Source organism: Nematolebias whitei, chromosome 22 (assembly GCF_014905685.2).
Source record: "Nematolebias whitei isolate Nwh7 chromosome 22, NemWhi1, whole genome shotgun sequence".
NCBI lineage: Eukaryota > Metazoa > Chordata > Actinopteri > Cyprinodontiformes > Rivulidae > Nematolebias > Nematolebias whitei.
In genome coordinates, this window is record NC_056519.1 from 13493872 (window position 1) to 13507769 (window position 13898).

Sequence of the window (13898 nt, forward strand, 5' to 3'; positions counted from 1 at the left end):
AGCTGTTAACTAACCTATTGCTACTTTTAGCTTTTAATTAGCCTTTTACTATTCTGTCAACTAACGTTTTCACCAGCCTTTTGGTGCTTTTAGCTTTTGCTAGCCATTTGCTACATTTAGCTAGCCTTTTTCTATTTTTTTTTTCTTTAGGCTGATCTTTTGCTACTTCTGCCTTTCAGCTAGTGGTTTTTTTTTGTCTCTTTTTAGCTAGTGTTCTGCTTCTTTTAGACTAACAACTCTGTTTCAGCTCCTTCACTCAGCATTCACGCTGCATTATCAGACATTTTATTTTAGTTACAGTAACATAAGAAAGCTACACAAAACAGCTTATTTTTTGTAAAGATTTTTCTCTTGTTCCATTCAAAAGAATCTTTACCTGTTCTTTAAGGTAGCAGAGGCGATCGAGGAGAATCAGGCCTTCGATACACGGAGCAAGAGTCACCTTCAGCTACAAAAAGGAAGAAAAATCTCCATTTTATTTTAAGTACAGTAAACGTTAACGCTACCACACATTTGGAACAAACCGCTCTGATAAGGCACCCATACCAAAAACCCATCATGACATTTGTCCCAATAGCTAGTTCCAAGAAAAAATAACATTCGAGTGTTTTAAACCAGTAAGAAAAGAAAATGTGTATTCTGGCTGACACCATAATTGGTGGCTTGAGAAAGAAGGAAACAAAAAAAAAACGGAGGCTGTTTTTCTTCCACCTCTCCAATCCCCACAGGGCTGTCATTTGTTTTGGTCATTTGCAGGAATGAAAATATTTTACACTAAATCCAAACCGGTAATTGTGGCGGTAATTGCTCCGAGTATTGGATAAAGATAAAACCAAATGTGTTGCGAATGGTTTTATAACGATATTTTGGGGAACTCACCATGTTAAAGGCATGCATCTCGCCCATTCGTGCTCTGTACAGGTCACTGTAGGCCTGAATGTCACTGTCCGAAAGCTGGAAAAGCAGAAGGAGGTGTCATGTACAGGTCGTGAGCGGGATTTAAAAGTGCTTCGTGGCTTTTAAACGTTGCGACAGACATCTTATTCTCTGATTACCAGACGGCAAACGTGATTCTGACTGTCAACACACATTCAGAGTTTCTAAACACAGATCTAACCTAGACCTGGTGGTCCAAAAATATAAATAAATTTAAAAAATCACAAATTAGTTGCGACACGTTGTCAAAGCTGTATTTATGTAAGGTTTCCAACAGTTCGGTGCTGGAAGGTGTTGCGAGATGAATGCGGTTCTCTCCACCTGACCTTCGAGTCATCCAGCTCCAATCTGCGCAGCGCTCGACGGACGTAGTCCACGAACGACGTCGCCTTGGAATAAACGTTCCCGACTCTCTTTTCACTGTGGAACAAACGTGTAATGCTTCTCAGCTTTGGCACAGAGACATAAACAACCTGTCACTCCTTCAGTCTCGTGCCGTGTCTCCATTTTTGGTTTTAAACGACGGCTTTAGCAAACAAACCTTTCTGATGAATGGCTCCAGACTGGGGAGAGCTGATGGGTTTTCACTGCTAATAAGTCATTAACGTGAGGATCAGAGGGCCGGTGGGCGTGGGAGTAAATATGTGTCGCTAGGATTTGAATTAAAAATGCCACTGAAATTTTAGTGTTGCATGTTAATTTTTTAGTGTTAAAATATATTCAGAATACAGTTTTAACTTTAAAAAAATAATAATTGTCATTGTTTCTATATGTTTGAAATTTCACGTTATTTTCACTTCAAGCTAAAAATTCACACTATTATTTCAAAGTGATCACATTTTCAATAGTTTTAACTTTTGAGTGTTAAAAAATTTGGCACATAAAAAAGTCAACCTTTCAAAATTCAAACGCAATATTTTCAGTCTCCTGAGACTCAACAGGCTCAGTTTCGCAGTCTGAAATTCAGTGTAAAAACAAAATGGGCAGGGTTACTTCAGGTCACAGACATTAGCAAAGGATGTCAGAATCTAACACCCACATCTGCTTTCTTAGTCACGAGATGTTACGCTTGTTGCTCCGATTTTTGAAGGAAAACAGCATCTCCGAGGAGGTCATGGAAGCCAACGCTAACTCAACGGTGAGTTTTATGTTTTCATTTTTCTGTAGTTTGATTTATGTAGTATCGAACTTGATGTGCAAAAAAAAAAAAAAAAACATACTACAGAAAAATTTAAACATAAAACTCACTGTTGAGTTAGCGTTAGCTTCCATGACCGCCTCTGAGATGCCGTTTTCCTTCAAAAATCGGAGCAACAAGCGTAACATCACGTGACTAAGAAAGAAGATGTGGGTGTTGGATTCTGGCATCCTTTGCTAATGTCTGTGACCTGAAGTAACCCTACCTTTTTTTTTTTACACTGAATTTTTAGACTGCGAAACTGAGCCTGTTGAATCTCAGGAGACTGAAAATAGTGTGAATTTTGAAAGGTTAAATTTTTTTTATGTGCCAATTTTTTTTTAACACTGAAAAGTTAAAACTATTGAAAATGTGATCACTTTGAAATAATAGTGTGCATTTTTAGCTTGAAGTGAAAATAACGTGAAATTTCAAACGTATAGCAATAATGACGATGATTTTTTTTTAAGGTTAAAAACGTATTCTGAATATATTTTAATGAAATTCAATGAAAAATTAAATACAAACATGCAACATTAAAATTTCAGTGGCATTTTTAATTCAAATCCTAGCGACGCATATTTACTTCCATAGTTGGGTCTTTGGAGAAGTTTTGATCATATCTACAGCAACAAGAAGTCAAATGTGTCTTGCTTGTTTTAAAGGAAATGCTGCAAACTGTTCTGTTAGAAGACCATTTTAATTGTTGCCATTAAACCACGTTAGTGTTGACATTATGAGCACATTCTCTCATGCTGGCATCAAGTTTAAAGAGCTCAAATCAGTGTTCATAGCTGTTAATGTCTAAAGTCGTAATGTTTCAACAGCTGATGTCAGCACTCTGAAGCTAACCTTTGAGTCAACTAAGGACTAATTTCAACTCATTAGGCATGACCTGATCATTTCCCCAAAGCCTGGTCTACGTCTGAGCACACGTGGCTCCAGTTCGCAGGTTTTGGTTCATTTGGAATCTAAACAAAGCAGAAACAAAACCCCCCTTCGGTTCAGAACAATGCAAACAACCCCCTGGTTGGACGTCAACGAAAGCTTGACGCCTATTCTGTTCTCCGTCATTCCCACAAAAACAATTTAGACTGAAGCCAATGAAAGAGACGTGTATGAAGGTGGTGTGTGTGACCTTTTATAGGAGCTGTAGTGGTCCCTCAGAAGAACGTGAAGCACGGCTCTGTAGAACAGAGACTCCATCTGGATCTGCGTTTAAAAAAATAAATAAATTGACGGCAATTTACAATTTTCTCTAGCACCGTTCTTCTTCCCTTCATGCAGCCTGGTAGATGAACATTTCTGACACTTTGCAACACCGGCAAGCAATTAAAGCTTGTTTTTAGGTTCGTGCCTCCGTTCCAGCAAGTGATCAATCTTTCTGTGATTGCATTAATATTTATAAACATTCCACATTAACGACGACGGGTATTGTGTATCGGGTTTGGCCTGCAGCCTCCGAGCTCCACGTTTCAAATAAATACACCCAAGTCAATCAGAGGCTGAAAACAAAAGCAGAATGAATGCCCTGATTGCTAGAATGCACAAATCTACAATTAAGATCAACACAGCCCGGGTGACGGTGATGATCTATGTTTATGGGTTGAAAATAGGTCAGTACATTTGTTTGGATGAGCGCAATGACAGATTAGATAAATACGTTGCCATTTGTGTGTGATGATGATTATTAGTTTATGATTCTGATTAGGATACAGACTTTACTCACCCCCTGGCCAAGGGAAACTCTCTCCAGAGCCTGTTAGAAAAGAAAAAAGACAAACTGTTGCAACTAAGTGTTTCCTGGAAAAGAATTTGAACAAAAACGGGGAAAAAAAATGTTTTTGCTTGGCTAAAAGCGTTCATTCGTATCAGGCAGCAAGACACCAACAAGGTCACCGAAGTTCACTAAAGTGAAGCATTTTGTTCCGGTACATTTAATCCCACCCCCACCTGCTTCCAATTCATGTTGATTTATTTGCTTTACGTGCAATCAGCAACTTTTGGATGACTTTTTCTTTTCTGTGTAGATGAAAGTAAGCAGACATCAACTTCATTTGATTTTTTTTTTTATGTCAAATGCACCAGTAAATTATTTATCTTTTCTAAAGAAAATGGAAGCAGAAATGTTCGATTTTCAGTAAAAATGCAGTGAAACTGTGATTTCATCTATTCTACAACCAATGGTTCCGAACTGTGGTCCTTGTGGAACACCATCCTGCATGTTTTAGTCGTTTATTCTGAGCAGGCTTCTGCAGAACTTGAAGTAATTAAAACCACTGAATCAGGTGTGTTGGAGCAGGGAAACAAGTAAAACATTCAGGATGGTGTTCCTCAAGGACCACAGTTGGGAACACTGTTTAAGTGGGTGGGTCCTGATCTATTAGGCCCCACCCACAATGCCACGCCTGCTTTGAGATTGAAGAATGTTCAATACTGGCCAAGAACCAAATCCCCGCTAACCCGCCAATAAACCTCAGACCTGGACTCGCAGCAGCGTAACAAGATAATCTAAAGTATTTACTTCAGCTAAGGGTGATGACGGCGTCTTGGCTCATCAGCCTGCTTTACTGTCAGTTTGAGGCTTCTGTTGGACAGACGCACATTTTCTTCCTGCATCGTCAGACTCACCAAACACGCTGACATCCTGGCATTCCTGCCACAGAACCAGCTCTGATGGCGGAGGTACTGACTCAGGGGGAAACCACACGCAGTCTGCAAACGCTCTGTGAGGGGAACACACGGCGATAAACTCTGAGTGTGCTGACGGAACAGTGGGGCTCCCGCAAATTGTTTCCACGAGTGCAGTTCCTGTTCAAAACGGGCCAATTTGTGTTGCCTGAAGGCATCCTGAGGAGATGAGATTCTCACTGTGCAATACTGTTAATATAGTAAGAAGACAAAGAAGGGTTTGTGGAAACGTGGAGCTCCTGTAAAACTGGAGCTGCAGACAACAAAATACGTGATTTCACAAGAAAAAAGAATATTTGGACTCCAGGGTGGAAAACTATTGACATCTTTTCAATGGATTTTGGGCATAAAAGCTCCAATGTTAGCATCATACACAAAAAAATAAAAACGTGACCATAAAGAGATCCCAGACTCCACTGGATGTGTCGGCCAAAAACTTCAAATGTAAAAACTGCTGACTCTCAGCACATCAAATACAAAGAATACAAACATAAAATACACAAATAAGGACAAACATGAACTCAGTGATGTTTTAGGGAAATTTGTTTGTGAATAAGCCTCTCCAGCGAGTCAGTACATTTGATAGATTTTAAAGTAGCATCCAATCAAGTACTTACTGTACATGTACAAACCGGATTCCAAAAAAGTTGGGACACTAAACTAATTGTGAATAAAAACTGAATGCAATGATGTGGAGATGGCAAATGTAAATTTTTATTCGTAATATATCATAGATGACAGATCAAAAGTTTAATCTGAGTAAATGTAACATTTTAAAGGAAAAATATGTTGATTCAAAATTTCACAGTGTCAACAAATCCCCAAAAAGTTGGGACAAGTAGCAATAAGTGGCTGGAAACAGGAAATTGAACATATAACAAACCGCTGGAAGACCAATTAACACTAATTAGGTCAATTGACAACATGATTGGGTATAAAAAGAGCTTCTCAGAGTGTCAGTGTCTCTCAGAAGCCAAGATGGTAAGAGGATCACCAATTCCACCATTGTTGCGCAGAAAGATAGTGCAGCAATACCAGAATGGTGTTACTCAGTGTAAAATAGCAAAGACTTTTAAGTTATCATCATCAACCGTGCATAACCTCATCGAAAGATTCAGAGAATCTGGAACAATCGCTGTGCGTGTAAGGGTCAAGGCTGTAAAACTCTACTGGATGCTCGTGATCTCCGGGCCCTTAAACGTCACTGCACCTCAAACAGAAATGCCACTGTCAAGGAAATAACAGAATGGGCTCCGGAATACTTCCAGAAAGCATTGTCAGTGAACACAATTCACCGTGCCATCCGCCGTTGCCAGCTGAAACTCTACAGTGCAAAGAGGAAGCCATTTTTAAGCAAACTCCACAAGCTCAGATGTTTGCACTGGGCCAGGGGTCATTTAAAATGGAGTGTGGCAAAATGGAAGACTGTTCTGTGGTCAGATGAGTCACGATTTGAAGTTCTTTATGGAACACTGGGACGCCATGTCATCCGGACCAGAGAGGACAAGGATAGCCCAAGTTGTTATCAACGCTCCGTTCAGAAGCCTGCATCACTGATGGTATGGGGTTGCATGAGCGCTTGTGGCATGGGCAGCTTGCATGTCTGGAAAGGCACCATTAATGCAGAGAACTATGTTCAGGTTCTAGAACAACATATGCTCCCATCTAGACGTCATCTCTTTCAGGGAAGACCCTGCATTTTTCAACACGATAATGCCAGACCACATTCTGCAGCAATCACAGCATCATGGCTACGTAGGAGAAGGATCCAGGTACTGAAATGGCCAGAATGCAGTCCAGGTCTTTCACCTGTAGAGAACATTTGGCGCATCATAAAGAGGAAGGTGCGACAAAGAAGGCCCAAGACGATAGAACAGTTAGAGGCCTGTATTAGACATGAATGGGAGAGCATTCCTATTTCTAAACTTGAGAAACTGGTCTCCTCTGTCCCCAGACGTCTGTTGAGTGTTGTAAGAAGAAGGGGGGATGCCACACAGTGGTAAAAATGGACTTGTCCCAACTTTTTTGGGATTTGTTGACGCCATGAAATTTGGAAACAACAGATTTTTCCCTTAAAATGATACATTCTCTCAGTTTAAACTTTTGATCTGTGATTTGTGTTCTATTCTGAATAAAATATTAGATGTTGGCACCTCCACATCGTTGCATTCAGTTTTTATTCACAACTTGATTAGTGTCCCAACTTTTTTGGAATCCGGTTTGTACTTTTAGATTGTAGTATTTAGATTATTGGTATGATTATTCCATTTACTGATGTCTGAAATAACTAACTAGTCCTAAAAGGACGTGTTTTAATAGAAATTTAAAATAACTTTAAAAATATAAAAGGTAATTTTTCCAGCCAGAAGGTTTAAAATTAAACTTGTGATTAGTGGCAATAGGAGTGTAGATATGTTCATCCTAGTGACATGTGAGTACAGTAGTCCCTGGTTTATGGCAGGGGATCTGTACCCTGAAGCCCCGCCATAAGTGAAAAGCTTTTGAGGGAAGTGATTAGTTTAGTTCAAATGTTTTTATATGTTTTATAAAGCCTATAACTCTTCCCAGATGTTTTTTTTTTTACATGAGTGGGCACTTTTTTATTGTGTTTACTGCTTTTATTGTATTTATAACATAAAAAAATAGTTTCTATAAATCTTCCTTCTTTTTTTTCCTTCAATGTTTTGTGAAACTCTCATTTCTGATGAACATATAGTCTCAAATTAGTGTTGAAATATTGTTATATTGGATTTGTAGAGTGGTTTTGTGTGTGTGTTTTGTCTATTTTTTGTCCTCTGATCTTTCTCTCTCTCTGTGAGTGTGTGTGTGTGTGTGTGTGTGTGTGTGTGTGTGTACCCTGTCCGTCAGGGTCAAACTCCTCAGACAGTAGGTGATAGCAGCAGCCCACGCCGCAGACTGCGGCCAGCTCTGCTTTAGCCACAAACATCCTCAGCGTGCTGGCAGCCAAGTCTCCACACGTGTGCAGGCCGACCACGACGGCTCCCTGCAGTTGGGAGGAATCCCGCAGAGATGGGAGAAAAGAGAGGATGTGGGTACGGGTGGGGATTGATGGAGGAATGTATCGATGACGACGTGCTGCAGATTTAACGCCGCGCGCTCGCTCCTGCAATGTGAACTTCAGCAGACGGATTCAGGCTGTTGCCAACCGTGAGTTCATTTTCAGCGTGCACTGACCTCCAGCTCGGTGATGAGCTCTCGCAGCTCGGTGTCGGCCGTGACATAAGATGTGAGCGGTGCGAACACGCCGCCTGAGCTGTCCCGTCTGCTCCGAGCCTTCCTCTCCAGGTTTGCCCTCTTCCTCCTCTCCTTCTCCTCAGCGCTCAGCTGACTCGGGGCGACTCTGGGGGGCGAAGCCTGGATCACGTCTGCCGACAGGGCGCTAAGGAACAGCTCCTCTGTTTCTGGGATTATCTCAGGCTGCACCTCCACCGCTGGGTTGATGTGCGAGGAGCCGACTGACCCACTTCCTGCAGAACGATGGCAGAGGACCGCTTCGTCCTCACGCAGCTCGAGCTTCCCTTTTACCGTCTCCTCCACTTCTGTCCTCGCCGCTTTGACGTGCTTCTGGTAGGCTCGTGAGAACTTCTTCAGCTTCCTGTTCCTCTCCTGAGCACCGTGGGTGTTGGTGCTGGAGGAGTCGATGCCGTACACTCGAAGGCCGAACTGCAGAGACAAGAAGGAGCTCAGGTAGCCTTTCCCCGAGCCCACATCTACCACCTGGAAGGTCAAAAATGCTGTTTACGATGTTGACTTGTGTGGAAAATCAAACGTAAATCACTGAAGGAGAGTTGCTCTACCTGTTTGACTCCACAGTTCTGGGCCAAACAGGCCACAACCTCAGACATGGACTGGACTTCATGGGACTTCTTTGAGTTCATGAACTCATCGGCCTCCAGCTCTGCTCCTGGGTTACAAAGTTTGTTTCGTGACGAAGCATAAAAGTTCACTCCCGTTAGACATTTCACTCTACAAAACAGCTCCAGCGGGAAGCCTCGCGTGCATTACCGATCTGTGCAGGCTCAGAAGCGCTGCCTCGGAGCTCCCGCAGCAGCTCCTCTCGGCTCAAACACACCCCGAGGCCGGGGAGAGAGTGGGCTGTGGCCGCCTCGAAAAGCTCATGGATGTCAAGCAGCCGATTGGAGGCTGTGCAAAACCCAAATGTGGTCCTGGACCTTTCTGTTTAGGAAGCAGACGTGTAAAAAAGTTAAATCGGGCTTTTTAAGAAAATGCATTTTATTTTAGTAACACGTTCCAGGCCCACTTGAAAGATGGACATCTTGTAAGGCCTACAGAATAACATCACAGAAGTTAATAACACAGAAGGGCAGCTCCTGATAACTTTTTTTTTTTTTTGAACAATGAATAATTTCACGCATACAAAAAAAGCAGGTTCTCCCCTTCAGGGACTCTGGAAAACAAAATGGGATGAGGATCAGCGCCTGTAATCCAGGGTCATGTTCTCATTTGGAGAAGGGTGGACTGCCATCTGCGGGTTAGAGATTCATGAGTCTAACAGCTTCAGGGTAGAAGCTGCTCCTCAGTCTAGTGGTTCTATACTCGATGCTCCTCAACCTCCTTCCTGAGGGGAGTGGGGCAAAAAGTGTTAGGAGTTAGGGTTAGGAGTGAGACGCTACCGCAAGTGAAGGAGTTTAAGTATCTTGAGTTTTTTTTGTGAGTGAGGGGAAAAATGGAGCGTGAGATCGGTGCAGCTTCCACAGTATTGCTGACTTTGTGCTGGTCCGTTGCGGTGAAGAGGGAGCTGAGCTGCAAGGTCAAGCTTTCTGTTTACTAGTCAGTTTCCATTCTTACCCTCAGCTATGGTCACAAATCTGAGTAGTGATCAAAAGAAAAAGGTTACAGACCCAAGCTGTCAAAATGAGTTTTCTCCACAGGGTAGCTGGACCCTCTCTTAGAGATGGGGTAAGTCCAGTTATGTGTGAGTAGTGCCACTGTTCCTCTACATCAACAATAGCCAGTTGAGGTGGTTTGAGCATCTGGTAAGGATGCCCCCCCCTGGGCGCCTCTGTAGGGAGGTGTTCCAGGTAGAAAATGGATTGATGACTAGAAAATAAAATGCTGTCTTAAGCAACAGAAAAAATTTCCTCATTTTATTAATGGAATAATTTGAAGCTTTATGGTAAAAAAAATAAATTAAATAAAAACAAACTGTAGGCCTATAGCTGGCTTTTTCCAACCTGAAAAGTAATCAGTACACAATTAAATGACCTTGGCTTTTATCTCATCAGTGTGGCATCTAAGGACACATTTCTCACCTCCTGTTTGTTTGCCCAGTCCTTTGTGCTGTGGCTCCCTCTGCTGGTCGCTGCTGGAACTGACGGCGGACAGGACCTCTTCCGGCGTTACCGCCATGAACCGTTTCCACACGTCGTGAGTGTAAAACTCCACAGTGTGAGCATTAGCGATGCTAAGGGTTACAGACAAAAACCTTACGACTTCATCGATCTGCCGCTGAATTTCTGCGAGGCTATAACGATAAGAATTCATATCCTAAAGCTCTTTAAAGAGAACCTGGTGTACGAAGCGGTGTTTCTGACTAGTGAAGTAAGACAGAAACAGTCGAACACGAATACTCGATTTATACACAACATTACTGTCGCATTTATAATATATTTTTTTAATAAATAGGCTTTGCATACACATAAGAAGAGCATTTATAGGGTAAAAATGTACCATACAAAGGGTACATACACAGATTGTATCTATGTATTTTTTTTCAAATTATAGTTTTTTGAAAAAAAATATTTTGGTTAGTTTTTGAATGAAGTTAATAATCAATTATATTGCACTTCACCGCTAAAAACTGGGTCAGTACCGACATTTATATGATTAATAATCCAATAAAAACCCAACAAGTTATGTAATTTATTTGAAAAAAAAATCTTGTGTATTTAAAATACTGTATAGATGTTCGATTTTTCGTGTCTGTTTTATTACGTCATCAGCCTGCGTCAAAACTGAACGACATGCTAGCGTAAAATGTAGAAGCATTTAAAATATAACGCCTTTCTTAGTTAAAAAAACAAGTTCAAATGGCTCCAGTAGGTCACAAAATGAAGCATAAAAACTTCACAGAGAGAAATGACAGCTTGAAAAAAGCCAAAAAGTTGCCAGATGGAGTTAAAAATAAGAGAAGATGGATTCCAGACGACAAGAAATTCAAAGGCAGCGTTAAGGAAGGTGGGTTTCTGATTAAACTTCTTTTTTTTTTTTAAAGAACTTATATGTAATGCACTTTGTGAGATAAGATTTTAAATATATTTTTTACATTGGTGTCTGTTTTTGTAATGTAAGACGAAACATTTTGTTTGTGTCAAATTTTGTAAGGGTTGACAACTTTAGTGTGAACGTGCTCTTCCTATCAAAAATAAACATATTACAGAAAAATCATTCAACTTGTCTCCTCAGGTCAAGGCTTTGCTTTCAAGAAAAAGCAAAAAGTCAAACATGAGTACAACAAACTGCTGCGAAAGGAACGAAAGAAGGACCCTAACCCCAAAGTGTTGTACAAGGAGGAGTATCCAGAGCACCTGAAACATCTGTACCTGGCAGAGGCAGAGAAAATCAGGAATGAATCCAGGGCAAACAGAGTGAACAGAAGTAAGCTGAGAACGAAGGAGCAGCTGGAAGAGCTAGATGAAGAAGAAGATGATGATAAAACAGACTTTGCTGCAGGATCTGAGCTGACAGATTCTGTTTCTGTGAATCCAGAATCAACATCAGCCTCAGAGAGAAAAAGGTAACTTGGTGTTTTGACACAAAGCCCTCAAAATAAATAAGACTACAGTAAGATTTCTATTTCTGTACTCAACCTAGTTTTCAACTAATATAATGTAAAAAGTGTAAAAAGTAACAACCATTCTGTTTTCTTTTGATTTGATTTATGTCTTGATAACAGAGATGAGCACGTTATGCTAATTGGTACCGGTAATCTAATTTTGAATGTCCTTTAAACCTTCCACAGCTTTCATAGTCCCACTTCAATTCTTTCAAAGTTTTTAGTTCAATGTTCATTCATTTAGTATATTGTGTTTTAAATCAAATTTAGGTTTAACTGGTTTGAGACCCATTATGTATGTTTTAAATGATGAGTCTGAAATCCTTTGTGTAGTAAACTTTGTTGTAGTGCTGCATCAAAGATTTATGGCGTGTGACGTTCCAGTAGTTTTTGGATACAAAGCATCCGTTTATGATGACTTGTTTCTCCAGTCTATCAATAAGCAACCGCATGAAAAAGAAAATGCAAAAGACGACGTCGTACCAGAAGACGAAGGAGGAGTTTGAGAAAATTCAAGAAAAGCGGAGGCTAAAAAAAGAGGTGAAGTGCTGGCAAATGATATCGGTGATGTTGCTTTATCTGTCAAATTTCTCTCGTAGCTGGGATTCATTGCCATTTTAATTCCAGGAATACCTGAAGAACAAGCAGCAGAGGGAAGAAGCCATTCAGAGGTACAAGCAGAAAAAAAAGGAGACGTTTCAGATGCTGAGCAAAAAGACGAAGAAAGGACAGCCAAACCTGAACCTCCAAATGGAGTATTTACTTCAGAAGATCCAAAGAACTGACAAATGACTCTGCGACTGCCGTCATGCTTTTTTAAAACCAGAAGTTATTTTCTCACACGTTTTGTCTGAAATGTGAAACTTTCAGCTGGGCGTAATCAGATTTTATAAATCTTTGGACTTTTCAGATAAGAACAACATTCGATTTCTGCCTCAAACCACAAGGTGGCATTATCATATATGGAGCCATGTCCAGGGGTTTTCAGTAAATGTATTATTTTCTGTTGAGTAGTAAAATTTAAACTCAGAAATTAAATAGTTATTTAGCACATTAACATAAAAAAAACTTTCAATAATTTTCTAAATTGTATGTCTTATGTACTTCTGTCTGATTAAACTCCTTTCAGCAACAAACATTCAAGCCACTGTTTGCAGTTCCACTGTTTCATTCAGAAGATGTGAGCATCTTGTACACTGCATAAAGAGAAGTTTTTCTGCCCCCCCCCCCCCCCCCCCCCCTCCCATGCTTCTGTGTGTGGACCCAGCCCTAAAAGCCTCCGGCTGCTTCCTCATGACATCACATGGTTACAGAATGACTCGTGTTCATCCGTGAGGCAGGACTTCCTAAAGTGCAACAAAAAAAAAAAAGAGTCTGCTCTGATACTGAACAAAGGCTTCAGGTTACTGAGCAGCAAACTCAAAAGAGGTGAGAGACTTCTATTTCTGTGTTTGATCCTGTGATTTTCTGCAAACTGGTTCATCTGCTGTGAGAATCCTTTGTAAGGTTTAATTAGATTAATGAGCAGTAAAGGAGAGACTTGAACTGAGTTAACTTTTTTTATGTTGACTTTTACAGAAGTTTCTACATTGTATTTTATTATTATTTTTTTTGGTCAGAAGAGTGTATTTACAATTGCAGACAAAACTTTTGCAACATATAAATGTGTTGAAATGGCTTTTTATAAAGCCGAGGTGTTGCAGTGTTATTCTCAGAATTGACACTAGAGTCTATTAGGCGTTATGCTGGGGTGTTCCTTATGGTCAAACATCAAGATGATCTTTACTTTGTTGCTAATCCCTGAATGATTAGACAAAGAAAACGGTGTGCACAACCTCCATTCAGAAGAAGTTGGTCAAATGTAGAGGAAAAAACAGCGATGAGTTGCAAATAATCACAAACACATATTTTACACAAAATGGAACATAAGACATTTAAACTTAAAAAAAAAAGTAATGTAAAGTAATACTTCTGAATGGGGTGGTTGCAAAAAGTTGAGACAGCCATGTTGACCAGTGTGAAGCATCCGTTCTAACGTCGGTCTGTAAATATACAGGAGAGCAGCTGCTGCAGGTTTTGGAGGAGAATGTCCTGTTGTCTGATGGATTCTACTGTTCAACTATCCTAGGTTGTCCTTAGTGTATTTTTTGCTGGATATCAAGACACATAATCAGATTTTTAGATAAGGTTTTAGAAAAAGTGATATTCAGGTCTAGAAGTATTTGGACTTTTAATATTTTATCTTCTTTCCAATCTGGCTTCAGGAAACAACATGAC

At 40.5% G+C, this 13898-nt stretch overlaps 2 protein-coding genes across 2 annotated transcripts in view; one reads left to right on the forward strand and one right to left on the reverse strand.

The window, feature by feature from the left end:
• Positions 1-10402, reverse strand: part of mettl25 (methyltransferase like 25) — an 11811-nt gene extending 1409 nt beyond the window's left edge. Inside the window, exons 1-11 of the mRNA XM_037695686.1 lie at positions 10114-10402; positions 8831-9001; positions 8623-8729; positions 8000-8542; positions 7661-7808; positions 4745-4839; positions 3843-3872; positions 3252-3325; positions 1263-1356; positions 880-954; positions 377-448 (exon numbers count right to left, since the gene is read on the reverse strand). Coding sequence (XP_037551614.1) covers positions 377-448; positions 880-954; positions 1263-1356; positions 3252-3325; positions 3843-3872; positions 4745-4839; positions 7661-7808; positions 8000-8542; positions 8623-8729; positions 8831-9001; positions 10114-10330 — 1626 coding nt within the window. The 5' untranslated portion in view covers positions 10331-10402. The remainder of the gene's footprint in view (positions 1-376; positions 449-879; positions 955-1262; positions 1357-3251; positions 3326-3842; positions 3873-4744; positions 4840-7660; positions 7809-7999; positions 8543-8622; positions 8730-8830; positions 9002-10113) is intronic.
• A 382-nt stretch (positions 10403-10784) lies between these two features.
• On the forward strand, positions 10785-12624 carry ccdc59 (coiled-coil domain containing 59). The gene is made up of 4 exons (XM_037695634.1): positions 10785-11023; positions 11252-11582; positions 12053-12161; positions 12249-12624. Exons 1-4 carry the CDS (start codon positions 10876-10878, stop codon positions 12411-12413), a joined length of 753 nt encoding a protein of 250 aa, XP_037551562.1. The 5' UTR covers positions 10785-10875; the 3' UTR covers positions 12414-12624.
• Positions 12625-13898: the final 1274 nt, after the last annotated feature.